The 16,802-nt window shown below is 45.4% G+C and overlaps 1 protein-coding gene across 1 annotated transcript in view; it reads left to right on the forward strand.

The window, feature by feature from the left end:
- Positions 1-1,226: 1,226 nt before the first annotated feature.
- The window catches only part of kdrl (kinase insert domain receptor like), a 109,507-nt gene continuing 93,931 nt past the window's right edge, over positions 1,227-16,802 (forward strand). The window contains exon 1 of the mRNA XM_063189856.1: positions 1,227-1,809. Within this exon, the coding sequence (XP_063045926.1) occupies positions 1,749-1,809 (61 nt within the window). The 5' untranslated portion in view covers positions 1,227-1,748. The remainder of the gene's footprint in view (positions 1,810-16,802) is intronic.

A 16,802-nucleotide genomic window follows, 5' to 3' on the forward strand; every position in this document is an offset into this window, starting at 1 on the left:
CGCGAGGAGCATGGGCGTGTGTTTGTGCCGATGTTTTCCCACAAGGACCCGGCCTCAGCACACGTTGAAGGTATGTTGAATTATGCGCAGAGTCAATGAACTCAACTCGGGAATAAGTTATCAAACCTCTCTGGCTCTCCCATGTTTAATATCACCCACGGAAAAGGGGGGAATGTGCCGTGCCCTTCACCTTTCAACTTGGAGAAACTTATCGAGTTTCCAGCATTGGGACCACACGTTCATGGGAATATTATGCACCGTGGTTATAAAGGACCATGGGCTCCCATCAAACACACACACACACACACACACACACACACACACACACACACACACACACACACACACACACACACACACACACACACAGACCAAGTCAAATGTCTTCTGCAGATGATCGGGAATGAGTGTAATCAAAAATGTGGGAATATCCCAAGTTTTGCTTGAATATTGCCCAAAATCATCTTCGGTTGAGATTGTGCAAACATTTTTTTGTCAAAGCGTTCAAGTTTTGGGTAGGCTAAATATTGCTCTCTAATTAATCTTCTATTAACTTTGTGAAAACAGTGTTGTCAAAGTATTCACGTTTTTGGGTAAATATTGCCCAAATTCATCTCCTATCATTATGCAAGCACTTTCGCCAATGTTTTGGACTTATGGTGAAATATTATTCCAAACAAAAGTCTTGATGGCACAAGCACCATTCTGAAAGTATTAAAAATTATAGGTCCTATTGATGCTCCAAAAGTTGGCCAACTCCCTTCAGGTTGTTTATCTTGATATGAAACTTATGTGTCCTGTCTCCTTTGTTAAAAATAAGACATGTAAATATTTATTTTGAGGTATCTGCAAAGGTATCTGCTCAGAGGCTTGTATAATGCTTGTTTAAACACGTTATCAGTCCAGGCTTGTGATTCAGTTGACCATTGGAAATCCATTCAAGTGACTGAGGGGCATTGTTCAGTGTTCAAAAAGCATGGCACTGTGTTAACAAAGTGAATTGAAGCAAATGAAAGTAATCTACAAGTCACACTCTTTTTTTCTTTATTTTAAAGTCACATACTATCTGTTTATAATGGCAGACTACTGTCAGATTAAGTTGTTTGACCACATCAGATCCCTTCATATGTCTGTGTCAATGCAAGGGCCTTGCAAGTTGCAAGTGACGTTGCGTCCTTCCCTTTCCACTATAAAGTGGAACCGTTGCCAAGAGCGCACACAGCCCAGTGCGCGAGCTCAGCAGAGGAGGCACGTAAGTTCCCTAGGCAATTTTGACTCTGAGTGAGCGCTGAATGAGAGAGATTTCCCGCTTGGAGCACGTTTTTTCTCCACAATGAAGGAATTTTTACTCTTTTGAGTTTACAACAACGAGAACAACAAAACGTCGTTATTCCCGGCGTTTGGTGAGGCTCTTGTTAAAATTCCTCGCGCCCAGTCCCGGGGAGGCAGCACCTGCCCGAGGGACCGGCTTGATTCTGTTATCGTCTTTTTTTGGAGAATTCACAGAATCCAAGGAACGCTCAATTTTAAGAGGGGGACTCTTTCACACGTCATGGGAGGCATTCGCTGAGTGCGTGGATAGCCCTGTTACTTTGATTGAAAAGGAAGAGAATAAATATCGTTTCGACTCATCTGCAAAGAAGTAACTTTGGGAATTGTTGGGATATAGAAAGCGTCTTGTGTCTGAGCGCCTGGCTTTCATTTGTTGCACCTCGGACTTTACTGGAGGAATTCTCGGATCCATCAGAATGACCCCCATCGGTTGCGCTAAGCTGTCATTCCTTCTCCCCTGCTTAATTTGCCTCAGCGGTGAGTGTGAAGCTCGCAAATATAATGAAACAAATGGAATTGTGATTTTTTGATCACTTTTTAAATGTTGATTTTGTTTGGTGTGTGATTGTTTTATCTTCTATACACTGTCCGACAGTGTTGTTTGAAGAGTGGACTGACGGTGTTTGATCACTGACGGTAGCTGGATAACAGAGTTGACGCATGGTAATTAACGTGTACTGTAGACTAATTACTTGTAAATAGCCTGTTGTTTTCAAGTGGGATGCTGTTTTCATCATCTTGTAGGTAGGAAGAGGGGCATGCGAGGTGCGTATAAGGACTTAAGTTGTCAAATTGAATAGGGTCAATTAATGAGGCTCTTTGTGACTACTTTGTGGTCTTGGCTATGTAATTGTGTCTTGTCAATTTGTGTAGGATATTTGTTTATGGTACTTTAATTAATACCCCTTGGTATAAGAATTTTGAATAGGACTCCCATTGCATTCTTGTTCTTCAGGGGACAAGCAGAACGTGAAGAGCACTCTCTTAAGCCACCGCACAGTGGAAACTTTCAGTTTTTTCCCCCCCAATCAATCCAATCAGCCTTATTGACATAGTATTACTGACAGTAAGGAACTTATTGATCAGGTACATTGATACAGCAGATGAACACATTGTGACTAATAACGCCTAATAACTACCCGACTCCATCACCAGAGAACCAGCCTAATGACATTTGGTTAATGCATGGACTTTTGATAACTGGGAAAAATAGTTACACTAAGGTGTTCAACTGTGGCCTTTTTCACCTTTAACATAATTTTGTCAAATTTATCCCCATTACATCCCCCTCTAGTGATACATGTTTTTTCAAACTGTGGGGAATACATTGTTGTCTCTGAGCCACACAATCAGCTGGAAGCCTCTCCCATACAAAACAACATGATGGGGTGTAGAGAAGGTGGATGTGTCTCGGCATTGTGCTGCGCCTTGTGCACACCACAGATATATGTCTTCCTTTCCTTGGCCAAATAAACATCAGACTCTGTCAGATCCAAACAGAGGAAATGTTGCCTATCCCCCAATCCCCCCCCCCCCACCCCCAAACTACACACGGTGGCCCAGCCCGGCGTCCAGCCAGTCTTCAGGCTTTTGTCTCCGAGTTGTTTCCAAGTAGATTTCCTTCACTGTCCGTCGGCGGTGCGGGGCCGAGCGTGGGAAAGACAGTGGCAGGAAGCGGACGGAGGGGCAGAAGGCACCCTGCAATTGTTCTGCCGCTCCGGCGGAGGTCAGAGGAACGTGACACGCTGGCTACCTGTGTATAAAGATTCCTTCCCCCTCCCCTCCGGCCTCCGGACTCCGGACTCCTTGGCCCCCACTAACCACCCCAGTGCCCCCTACCCCATCCCACCTTGCCCCAGACCCCCTCCCTACCGTTAGCCCCCATCATCAACTTGAAAATGTATGTCAACCTCTACAAGCAAGGATAACAGCCTTAAGACAATGGCATAGAGGAAAAGGGGAGGCCATTGTGTTTGAAAATAAACGGGAAAAGTTATATGGTAGAGCCATTAGGCGTGCAATGGGGGGTGCATGGTAAAGGCATTGGGGAAAAGGCTTGATTGCTTGATTAACTGAAGCGGAGATGGATTTTTAAGTTATTAGCTACTCAGTTATGAAATTGTTTTGTACAGCCTTCCCAACTGATAAGAACATAGGCCTACAGTTGTACATGGGAGGGAAAGGCAATTGGCCAAACAAGTCTACTACAGGTTCCCACTTGTTGCCAAAACCCATGTGCCTGCTTAAGACATCGTGGTTTATAGGTTAATGTTGTTTAATCTTTGTTTTGTAATAGTTTTGGACTTTTTTCCTTTATTGATTGGATAATGAAGAATTGACTGGAAGAGAGTGGGAGAGAGTGATGGAGGGAGTGTTGGATATTGACCCAGGCTGGATTCGAACCCGGATCCTCATGGACATTATGGTCATTTATGGTATGCTGCATTAGTGCAGTGGGCCACAGCACCCCCAGCCTAATGATGTTAAATAAGATCAGGAGGGAATACTATGCAGTGGACTTACTGGGTTTTTTTTGCTTAGAAATTGGTGTGGGTACAACTTGGAGTTGTAAAGTGACATGAGTTTATGAAAAAAAACAGTAGCAAAAAAATCCTGTGTGTGGGTGTGTCTACTAATTGTCCACTATAGGTCTGATGATTCACACTTAATTTCTAGTGGTTCTCGAAATAGTGGTCAGTCACAGAAAAAGGACGAGAGAGTGAATTTCTAATCAAATCTCTGGGCTTGCTGATGCATGCATTTTGCACATCTCTGGTGATGGAACTCAAAGGTGACTCAAATTATCAAAACAGAGCACCTCGTTTCAAGGTTCAGGTATTTGGAAATTATCAGGTGAATCACAGGTCACAGAGAAAGAGAGAGAGAGAGAGACAGAGAGAGAGAGAGAGAGAGAGAGAGAGAGAGAGAGAGAGAGAGAGAGAGAGAGAGAGAGAGAGACTATGGACGTCAATTCAGCATGTCAGACCAGTTTATCCTCTTATTGCAGGAGTTGCATATATAGGTGAAGAGCACTCACACTCACAGGCTGCAGTAGAAAAGCTTTAACCTTTAATTGCAGGAGAAGCACCCATACGTACTTGTAGGCCAGAGTTGAGAGACTTGATGAGTAAAAGTATTACGGCAGAGACTGAGGTGTGTCCTTCGGGCAGTTTTTCTGTCTACTATAGGTTGTTCAGACTGTTTTTCTGTTTTTCTTTGAGGAATTCCACAGAATATATAGTTGTGTAAAAGTACCCCAATAGCATGGATTACAGAGACAGAACAAACATTGTCAAATTAATACATGAAAGGAAATAACGTTTCTTAACTTAATCAAAAAGTGTCTTGAGGACTGGAGTATATCTTTCATGATGTTTGCATTCAGAAAGCACACATTGAGCCAATGTTATGGAAATATGTCACCTGTTTGATGTCTGTGTAATTGCCTGAAAGTGTAAAATTCAGGTTTGGAAACCCTTGCACCAAGTTCTCGCTTTATTAGAAACTGCAGCATTGAGTTACACCACCACACTTAACATGACCAGCAATACAATACAACAACTGACTTCACGTTCACCTCACTCTTTGAACTTCACCCTTCACCACACTCTCACTCTCTCAGGCCACAACAGCCTTGCAGAACAGTACAGTAGTAGACAGCACTCCTTGTAATATATACTGTAGTTTATTTGATTTATCATGGACCGTGTTCAATTTTTCAAAACATAAATGTTTTCATTTTGATGCATAGAGCCAGAGCTGGCCGCAGGGTAAATTTTCAACATCTGGTTCTGCGTCTGTGTCGTGCTCCGCTCACTTACGGGCCATGTCAGAAGTTAAGTCGGATTGCGGCAGCTGCTGATGTGAACTGTGTAAGAGCTTTTCTGATGTAGTGGGGAGGGGCGGGGATTGGGTGAATTGTGTGCTGTCTGCATATGAGTCTCGCTTTGCTCACCTGTGGGCAGTGTCAGAAGCATGGCTGATGTTAACGGTCTAAGTGCTTTTCTGGTGTACATAGTGCTGGGTAGTGATATGAACTATGCACTCTGCACTCTGCACCTGTGGCTTGCTTTGCACCTGTGTCTTGCTTCGCTTGCTTTGCACCTGTGTCTTGCTTTGGCTGATTGTGAACTGTGTAAGGGCTTTTCTGGTGTAAAGGGTGGGAGTTGATATAAGGGCTCCCATGATGTGGAGCTGATGATGTGCAGTGCAAGTCAAACCACTTTCTCGCATCCTTTCCTGATCCTTACCTCTCTCCACTGTCATCCAGTGCAAAGCGACTTTTGGAAAGCTTTTCCATCATTCAACGTCGTCATGTGTTTTTGTAAGTTATTGAGTAAAAACTTTGATCATCATTGATGTCTTGCCTTACATTTCAGGATGGGATGGCATAGTTTTGACTTGCACCCATGAACTGTGTTAAGGCTTGGGATCTCTCCAGTGTGTCTGTGTGTGTGGAGGATGTGCGTAAGCTGTGTTAGGTCTCCTCCCTGGCAGGGTGATAATAGGCCCATGTTAATGCTCCCATGGTGTGGAGCTAGCCAACTGTGTAAGGACTTCTCCTGTGAACACTGTTGGACGTTTTCAAAGGTTTTTACAGTAACTTACTGGCAGCACTGTTGAAATGTCTAACGGCGCAGAGAATGAGGGGGTCGGGAGTGAGAATGTAAGCCGTGTTTGGTCTCCCCCAGTCAGGGTGATGATATAGCCCATGTTAGTGCTCCCATGGTGAGGGGAGCTGTATTAGGATTTCTCTGGTGTGCACACATTCAACGGTTTGTACAGTAACTTTCTGGCAGTACAGTTGAAATGTCTAGCGCACACAGAGAAACACATACACAGAATTGTATATACACATGCACTCAAACACACAGACACACACACACACATGCATGCGCGTGCGCGCGCGCGCGCACACACACACACACACACACACACACACACACACACACACACACACACACACACACACACACACACTCATGCATGCACGCAGACACAGATACGCAGACAGACAGATAGACAGACAGACACACACACACACACACGCACACGCACACACCACAAGGAGCGGGGCGGGTGAGGATGCAAGCTGTGTTAGGACTCCCATGGTGAATGCTGCTGACGATGTATGTGCTGCACTGTAAGCCCTGCTGGCTTTGCTGTAAGAAAGATCAGGTCCAGACTTGGAAGCAGCACACAGCACACACAACAGGCTCACAGAGGGGTCAGCCAAGTACAGCACTACCGCAGGCTGGTCCCTCAACGGTTTGTGTGTGTGCGTCTGTCGGTTTGTGTCTGTGTGTGTCTTTGTGTGTGTGTGTGTTGGTGGGGGGCGGGGGTGCGTGCGTGTGTGCGTGCGTGTGTGTGTGTATGTGTGTGTGTGTGTGCCTGTCTCTGTGTGTGCGTACGTGTGTGTCTGTGTGTGTATGAGCTTGTCTGTGTGTGCTTGTCTATGTGTGTGTATGTGCTTATGTGTGTGTGTGTGTGTGTGTGTGTGTGTGTGTGTGTGTGTGTGTGTGTGTGTGTGTGTGTGTGTGTGTGTGTGTGTGTGTGTGATGACATGTTGTGGGTCATTCTACGTTTCCAGTGCACTTTTGGCAAACGCAAAATGTCAATTATCACTATTTTTTTTAATTTAATTTAATTTAATTACCTACATGTTTCCATAGTGTATACATTTAAGTTTCCAAACAAACAAATTGACAAGCTTAATCTTACATCATCTGATAAATACTCTTATGAAAGCTTATTTTGTCAACAGTGTTATGGACAAATACTATGTCATTTCAAACATATATAAAAATACTACAGAGTTGAAACAACATACGTTTGAAAGTGCTTATGTCCCTTACCAATAATGTTGTCATTAATCTGTGCAACTGATATAGAAAATGTGATTGTTGAGCTTCAGAAGTAGGATTTTATGATTCACTGTGATACAGACTGACACATTTTCATTATACATGTAAATCCCTGTTACGTCTGATTTTAATTTAGTCACTTATACAAGACTTCCCTCTCCAGAGATAATCCCTAGTGTCTGTTCATAGGATTTGTCCAACACATAAGGGATCAATAGCACAAAAACACTTTCAAAACAGTCAACCGTGTTACTCAACTGTGTTACGGTCAACAGTGCAGGGGAACAAGTCTGCACTTTTTTAGGAGAAAAAAACAGAGCAGACAAACCCATCTCCCTAGAACACAAATTATTTTGTTTGTTTGTCTATCAATATGGCGATAAATTGGCAAAAACATAGTCCTCCTCAACTGTCATAGCTGATGCGTAACACCATTGACGGTAACACGGCTTGGCATTTCAGCCATTTTCATGGTGTTGTGCTAACTGAGGACCTCAGAACCTTAATCAATTCATGTATTTGTATGCTTTATCTGTGTTTTTCTACATGTGATTTCTAATTCAGATTCTTATGAATATGTTGATAACACAATTGACAGGCAATTTTCCCGCTATGGGAACATGAAAAAGAATGTATTAAATTATGGAAGAATGGAGCTCAAAACTTACCAAAAAGTTTTCTCTTATCCTGCCAAAGAGGATATGACATCACATGATGATATTCATATGGCCTAAGACCAAACCCTTACTGATTTATGGAGGGGGTTTCAGACGGTGACACGGTTAACACAGTTTTCGTGGACACACACAAAATGGCAAATTTCATGTATAATGGAAAGCACAATGGTCTTTCTGACTGTTTTGTCATATTGTGATGATGACTGTGAATCAACATTTGCAATCGTCTTGGGCAAAACAAGTTTCTTTACATGCTAATATGAAGACTGAATCTGACATTTGGAAAACAGGATGGCATGAAAACGCTCAAAACCAGTATTAACTATTCATTCTTGCTGAGGGAAATAATGTTATGTCTTGACTGTTTGTATTATATGACAGATAAATGTGTGCTAATGTCCAAAACATCATTGGATGCAGTTAGTGGAATTGGCAAATAAAGTCCACGGACCTAAGCGCACACGAATCGTAGAATGACCCTTGTACTGCACTCCGGCCCTGGGGCCTTTTGTCATCGTCATGGTGAGCTCTGCCATCACCGCCATCACCTCCACCGCTGTGTTGAATTTGCTTTGGTGAATTATGGCCACGGCCATGTTGCCATTGGCAACAACTCTCGTCTTGTCTCCCATCCACTGTTGGCCAGACAAGGGGTCTCGGATTGAAGGGCCCCATTTAAAAAGAATTACATTCTGGGGACATTGATGATGATGAAGTATTGCTTTCCTGAGACATCACTCTGACTACATATAAACAAATCATAAAACTTAGAGAAACTGCTATTATTTTTCAGAAACCCCACTGGTACAGGTACACCACAGTTATGCCGTTGGTGGTTCAAAACAAAACTACTAAAACTTTGAGAAACTGGATTGAAAATGTAGAAAAAAAAACTCAAATTGAAAGTATGCAACAATGCAATTCAGAACTTCCCTACTATCTTCTCTAGTAATGACCTTTTATAAAAAAACAGTCCTGTTTTTATGGGGGGTTGTTTTACAAGGATGATGACGATTTCCTTTTTCGTCAGATGTGCGCCTCTGCTTGTAAGCCTTACATAAGTGGTTGCTGATCCTGTGTCATATTGAAATTTCAAGGTGCAGCTTGTGATGTATGCGGAGGTCAACGGGGGTGACTAAGCCACAGCAGCTTTCCTGTATATTGTGGAAGGCTTATGGGATTCGGCTGTGTTTTATGGGGGATGTTCCCATTTATTTCTTACAATTTCAGCACATTTTTATAATCTTTTTAAATTATATAACAAGGTAGTTCAGGCATCCTGGTCTTGGCCACCCGTCCATTTTCTCCAGATGGGAATTTTATATCACATTTTTTTTTGTTGGGGGACAAAGGGGGTGGGGGTGGAGGAGTGCATTCACTGTCATTCTTGAAAAATCAGGCTTTTGGACTAATAAAATATTAGTTCCCTATGAACTGTTGTCTTAACCTTGCTGCTGGCAAAAGGCAAGGTATTCTGGAGGACACTGGAACGTCAGAGATGGAGTGAGAGAGTGCATGCCAGAACACAGAGAGAGGGAGATGTATTCCAGCACTTGAGGGACAGAGGAGAGAGAGAGTGTGTTTTCCAGCACAGAGATGGGAGAAAGAAGGTGAATTCCAGCAGTGAGAGAGAGGGGGGACAAGAGAGTATACGAGAGAGAGAGAGAGAGAGAGAGAGAGAGAGAGAGAGAGAGAGAGAGAGAGAGAGAGAGAGAGAGAGAGAGAGAGAGAGAGAGATTTCAGCATTGAGGGAAGACAGGATAGAGTGTTTTCCAGCACAGAGAGAAGAGGAGCGAGAGAGTGAATCGCAGTCCTGACAGAGAGAAAGAGAGAGAGAGTACTCCGGCAGAGGAAAAGAAGTAGTGAGAGTGTGTATTCCAGCACCTGAGAGAGAGGGAGCAAGAGAGTATTTTCCAGCAGAGGGAGGGAGAGAGAGAGAGAGTGTATTTCAGAGAATACTGGACCAGCGGAGAGAGAGAGGGAGCAAGCGAGAGGGTATGGCACCACTTGAGAAAGCGTTATGCACTTTGTTGGACTGCAGCGGTAGCAGGCGGGCAGCTAGGCGGGCGGGCGGTCAGGCAGGCCTTATTTTGGCAGGTGGTCTGCCCTCTTTGTTAAAGTCTTAAACTGTCGGGTAATAAATCTGCCAAGTGGCTCCTCAGGGTTCCCGTGCAGAGTTGTTGGCCAGCAGACACACAAACACACACACACACACACACACACACACACACACACACACACACACACACACACACACACACACACACACACACACACACACACACACATATGTACGCACACGCAGGCGCACACACACGCGCACACACACACACGCACACACATGTACGCACACGCAGGTGCACGCAAACACACACACACACGCACACACTGCATGCGGCGCGTGCACACACACACTACAGACTACTACACACTTCACACACGTCTGTACATGCACACACACACACGCACACACACACACACACACACACACACACACACACACACACACACACACACACACACACACACACACACACACACACACACACACACACACACACACAAAGAAGCCCCCCCTGACACACATCAGCCCTGAAGGTATACGTAGGTCCTGCTGAAAACAACCCGCCACAAGGTATCAAAACAGCACACGTCTACATCCTCTGTGATTTAAATGAACGCATTGGGCGAGAGATAACACGCTATTCGGTGGTCAATCATTCATTCGAGCAGCCCAGGCCACCAACAGTGAATTATTAAAGAAAATACATATATTCAGCGGGTGATGTGTGGAAAAATATGTATAGCTGTTTGGATTTCGGGATGACTCTGCACAGAATGTATAATGTATCCCACAGTGAATTTGAAATGAATCTATTTCACTCGTGGTGGTGCATACAGAGGTATAGCTTGACCAAAGACAACACAGGCAACTGCTTTGGGACCACCAGGGCTTTACAGGAACCACAAAGCAAACTGACCTTATTCATAGTGGCCATAGAACTTTTCAAAGTTGTAGTAATTCTAAATTCTACAATGACTCCAGAATAGCAGGAGATTGAGGTGCAAACACTTTTCTTGTCTGTAAGACATTTTAACTACCGTGGATGGGGTGCCTTGATCAAGATTTTTTTTTCACTTTCATAGTTTGATAACAGAGTTGATCTGAGTGGACTGAGTACACCTCTGACACCAAACCTATAGAACTTTATGATAGCCTGAGCCTCTATGTGGATGAGTTGTGTATACTATGTATTTTCAATGCATGTGTAATCTTTGTTCAGATATCAGCAAGCGTAGCTGTGTGTGAAGACGCTGTGACTTTGTGGGTTACGGGTAGTTAGACCTGATGGCATGTTGTGGTGTGGGCGACTTCTTTTATGTATTCAGCAGCTGTGGCGATTCTCATTCACCCATGCTGTCCGTACAGATAGAGACTGGACTTTTTCCTCACTGTTGCTTTCAAGTACGGTAAACTCTTAGTTTTATGTTTTTCCATGTCTGAACTCCATTTCTGGTGTGAGGGTATGAGGTGGGGCGGAAATGAGGCACACACTCTCAAGGACAAATTTCAACTGTCTCCACTCCACCGACTGCACAGGAAATGCATCATGAGTCATGACTAAGATGATTTAATAGTGCAGACTGTCAGTCCCGTTTTGTCCATTCAATGGTCCTTTTTCCCTTCGGTAAACAAAGTGAAAAAAGGCTTTGTCAAGTGCCTTTGTTCCTGTTCAATCTGAGTCATGAATGCCACCCTGCTGATGGGTCCTGGAGCCACCAAGGTTGCATTAATTTCTCCGAAAAGAATGCATCACCTTCCCACCATTCCTCCGTCCATTCCTCCCTCCCCCTTCCCCCAGAGATATACTGATGGGCAGGGCCATTGACGGCTTTGGCCAGGCCCGGGACAAAGTCGTGTGAAAGGTCCCCCGACCCAACACATACCTGTACAATGTAATTAGGACCCCTCGTGCTCTTTGGGCCTGGGACAACGGACCTCTTTGTACCACCTTGTCCGTTTCCCTGGCGACGGGTACAGTACCATACAGTACAGCGTGCCATGCCGCGTCTGTCAGGAAACGCAGGCAGCCCCATGGCACCTCGTTCCCTCCAGATTAGGGAATTCCGTGTATTATGCCTGTTTCTGCACCGGTGGTGACTGGTTGCTAGAGTCGCTGGAGCGAGCGAGTGAGTGAGGGGGGTTTCCTCATATTCAGAGACAAATAAAACTGTAATCTACAATCTTCTGCCGTGATTCAATTGCCTGTTGTGGTGGGAAGTTGCACAATAGTGGCACATTTGACTGTGGTGTATGGCTAAGAACCTTGATGAGATTCTAGAATTTTCTTTGTGCGGATGGCTGAACAGATCTAAGAGATGTATTGCTATGTGTTACTTTCCTAGCGTTAAACTTAGGGTGAGTGTAGAATACTGGGTAATTTGTAACGACAAGGATGCAGCAAGTCCTCTCTGTGAGGATGGCTGAAAGTTGTCTGACAACGCACAGCGTCCCCCTTTTAAAAAAAAAAAAATGTACGCACTATCAGTGGAGTTGCAAAAATAGCTGTCAAATAATGGTGATTCAATTCATTTGTCAGAGGTGGGGGATATCAAAACAAGAAGGGCCATGCGGGGAAACCCCTGACCCCTATGACTCGCACCCCACTCCTGACTAATTCTGCCCCCTGTTCCTGACTACAGCAACAAGTTCCTCTGGAACCCACGGGGCCTACGAAGCGAAGAAGTGACACAATCGGCAACATAGCTGCTTGATGACTCAAGTCCTGCTCGTAACACAGATCGGGCTATTTTTAGTTCTACATATTTTCTTAAATCATGGCAAACAAGTTAAAAAATGATTGGCATGCTTTATTCAAACCATCACATGATGAACAAAAAATGTCTGTTTAGCAAGGATTTTTTTTAGTAGAGATCGAGGTGTTGAAATGTCTGTTTTATTACACACATCGAGCGTTGAGCGTTATGTCCAAACAAATAGTGCCGCAATCTCTTGTATGTGAGGTTGTGCAGAAAGGAGGATGGATCCATTTTTGATCACATGGTTGTCAAACTTAGAGTCCTACAGAAAGTTCTTAATTGTGTGTGTGTGTGTGTGTGTGTGTGTGTGTGTGTGTGTGTGTGTGTGTGTGTGTGTGTGTGTGTGTGTGTGTGTGTGTGTGTGTGTGTGTGTGTGTGTGTGTGTGTGCATATTGGGCTTACTTAGGCAGATGGGGGGAAAGAGAAAGAGAGAGAGAGATGGATAGAGAGAGTCAGGAAGATGGAGAGAGAGAGAGAATGGGGGCAGATGGGGTAAGGGGTTCAAGAGAGGGCTCCTTGGCACCAGCTCTGGGCTAAATATGGATGTTGCGTAGGCTAATATGCAGATGCAAAGTCCTGCCACGCATTCCCTCCACCTGCACTATCGACACAGATGATTTCCCTAATCATCCCATCGACCTAGAATCATCTGGTTCAGTAAGCAAGCTTGGCTTGAACACATGAGTGGTTCCTTTCCAAACCTGAGGACGTCCACCTTCTTCCTCTGCCTTTACCTAGTTATGCCCACTGTATGCCTGTGTCTCAATCTGAGATAGACAAACAGGACAGATAGATAAAAGGACAGATGGACAGACTGGTGGACAGACGGACGGACAGATCCATATACAGCAGACAGTCAGCTGGAGAGTACAGATGGACTGGTGGACTGAACAGGGCTGTCAGATTGCAGCATTGCTCCTCCACTCGAGTCGTCCACACTTGCCCTCTGTGCTCTCTGAACACCTGGGATGTCCCGTGGGATGTCACCTGGGAGACAGACGACAGGCTCCTAGACTCCTTCACGCTTGCCTTATGCAAGGTCTGGAGCCTCTGCCTCTAATTTTACCCCTACATCTGCCTCTGCACAAGACCGTTTCAGGACAGACAGAAAAGACCTGGGATGTCTCTCTGTAAATGACCATTTCAGGAGAGACAGGCAGGACAGACAGCAGTATGCTCCTTTTGTGCTCTATGCTTGCCCTCTGACAGACAGACAGACAGACAAATAGGGATAGGACAGGATAGACAGACTGACAGACAGGCTAGATAGGACATAGACAGACAGGACAGACAGACAGACAACAGTGTCATCTATGCTTGCCCTCTGGCAGACAGACAAACAGGACAGACTGACAGACGGGATAGATAGGACAGAACAGACGGGCAGACAGACAGCTGAGTGCTTGTCCACTCCTCCACGCTTGCCCTCTCTGGTTGAATAGCAGAGTTCTCCTAATGAGAAGCAGGTTCGGGCCGAGCGGAGTGGAGCGGAGCGGAGCCTCTCGGAACAGCACATTTCTGGCATTTCTCAGGCACACACGCGCACGCACACACACACGCGTGCGCGCACACGCACAGACACAGCTGTTCAGAGCGAACGGTACAGAACAGAACAGTGACTAGCCCAGGTCAGTGGTGGGTAGGTGGGTATGGGCTGTAGGGGGTGGTGGGGGTTGGGTAGGTGAGGGGTCAGAGAGGCAGTAAGTGGTGGAATCGGGTGGGTTGGGGGGTGGTGGTGGCTGTGAGGGAGGGGAATGGGGAAGGGGGTGGTTGTGATATGATGTCTTGGGCTGGGGGGAATGAGTGAAGAGGACATGCAGTGGGGACAGGGCTTCTTCTGGGATCAGGTGTTGGGGAGGGCAAGAAGAATGCTGGGGCTGGCTGTGGTAGTATCGCGGGTGAGGGGGGGGAGCAAGGGGGTGGCATGGCGTGGACTAAGTATTTGGGGGTAGTAGAGGCAGAAAAGGTGGTTGGGAGTGTTGGTGGGTATAGTATGTGGGGGTGTAATGGGGGACTGTAAAGGGTGTGCATTTGGGGGTCAGAGAGGCAGAGACGGGGGGTGTTTATGGGCGAGAGGAGGCTCTTTTAAAGCGGCGCTGCACTGCTGCAGGGGGGGGGGGCTGCCGAACAGGCCAGCTGTGGAAGAGAGAGAGAGACTGCTACAGCCTGCACTGCCAAGGATGTTCCCATCATACATACGCGCGCGCGCGTGTGTGTGTGTGTGTGTGTGTGTGTGTGTGTGTGTGTGTGTGTGTGTGTGTGTGTGAGAGAGAGAGAGAGAGAGAGAGAGAGAGAGAAAGAGAGAGAGAGAGAGAGAACAGGAGAGGGTACAGTGCGTGTGTGTCTGTGTAGTTGTGTGCGTGTGTGTGTGTGTGTGTGCTGAGGCGGGTACAGAACCGCTTGGCATGCTTGCGTGACACTGAGTCAGAAACACAGTGAAAGAGGGTAAGAAAGTAAAATGAAAACAGGGAGAAAGACACGTCTGCCGCATTGTGGTTGGTGCGGAGATTATTGATATTTTTGCAAGTGTCAGGTTTAATTTGAATGTCTACAGTTTTCTCAGAAAGTTTTTGTTCGGGTAATGCGATTTTCACAGTGGCCAGTCTGAATGCCTGGAGTATGCCGTTTGGAAATTGTTAAATCCCAAACCAAACCAGTCTTCAATAAAACAGAGGAAACATGGCCAGAGTGCCAACGTGTCAAATAGTTCCACGAAACCATTTTACACACTGTATATGTAATTGGTTAAAGAAACACCACATGAAAATACAATATTTTAAAACATAGTGTCTGTCAAAGGTTTTATGAACTTGTAAGAGGCTGAAAGCCCTGCCTGAATTTGAAGCTGAGGGGGACTACCCATAGCAACACAGATGTCTGGTCTTTTCTTGTGCTTTAATCGATGCACAACATGTCAAGGGACTAACGTTTGGATGTCGAACCATTTTCATCAGAGTTCTTGAGTAGTATGGAAGGTGTACAGTCAGTGGATGTACGTAGAGCCGCTTTTTGAATTTGCTTTGCTGCCGTCCATGTACAATCAGCACTAAGACCAGAAGAGACATTTATGCAACACAACGTTTGAGACCGGCTTCAGCATCAATTCTTGTTTGTTGACAGTGTTAATAATAATTTATATACAGTATATCATTTTTAGGGGCTTTTCTTGCCTTTATTGGATAGGACAGTTTGAAAGGAGACAGGGGAGGATCGTGAAATGACCTCGGGTTGGAATCGAATCCGGTGTAGCAGTCAGTGCCCTATCTGTTTGAGCTACGACCAGGGCTGAAGCATTGACAATTCTGTTTTTAAAAAGTTGACCTGTTAAGTCTTAATGGGTTGAGAGCAAGCCATCTCTCAGTTGCTCGAAAGTTGACCTATTCCAAGTCTTTGGGCGGCCAAAGAAATTAAAAACTACTTAGTGTCTCCAAAATCGTTTGAGTGGTTCATCATCCAGTGAAAGGCTGAAAGGCCTGGAGAATTTAATGGTGGAGAATTATTAACCTCTTTCTATGGAATGACCCAACGGTGGCACCCAAAACAACGAATGGGTATACAATGCACACGCACACACACTGACACACACTGACACACATGCAGGCATGCAGGCACACACGCACGCACACATGGACACACGTACGCACATGCACACACACACACACACACACACACACACACACACACACACACACACACACACACACACACACACACACACACACACACACACACACACAAGCACACACACACACACACACACACACACACACACACAAGCACTCACACACGCACACACACACGCACGCACACACACACACACATACACACACACACACACTACAAAGCTGTAGCAGCATTTGACCCTCTGAGCAACCTTCACTGTGCGGTGAAACAATGATCAATGATGCAAGAATGTGCATGTGTGTGTGAGAGAGAGGAGAAAAGAGAGAAAGAGAGGGGGGAAGTTGATGCAAAGTGCAAGTGCTGGTTTGAGTCCTCTCACACAGCTGTGCTTCAATAATAATTTTAACAATGCCATATAATTTTGTGTGTGCTTGCGTGCTTGCGTGCGTGCGTGCGTGCGTACGTGCGCCCACACATGAATGAG

This window comes from Engraulis encrasicolus, chromosome 23, assembly GCF_034702125.1.
Source record: "Engraulis encrasicolus isolate BLACKSEA-1 chromosome 23, IST_EnEncr_1.0, whole genome shotgun sequence".
Lineage (NCBI taxonomy): Eukaryota > Metazoa > Chordata > Actinopteri > Clupeiformes > Engraulidae > Engraulis > Engraulis encrasicolus.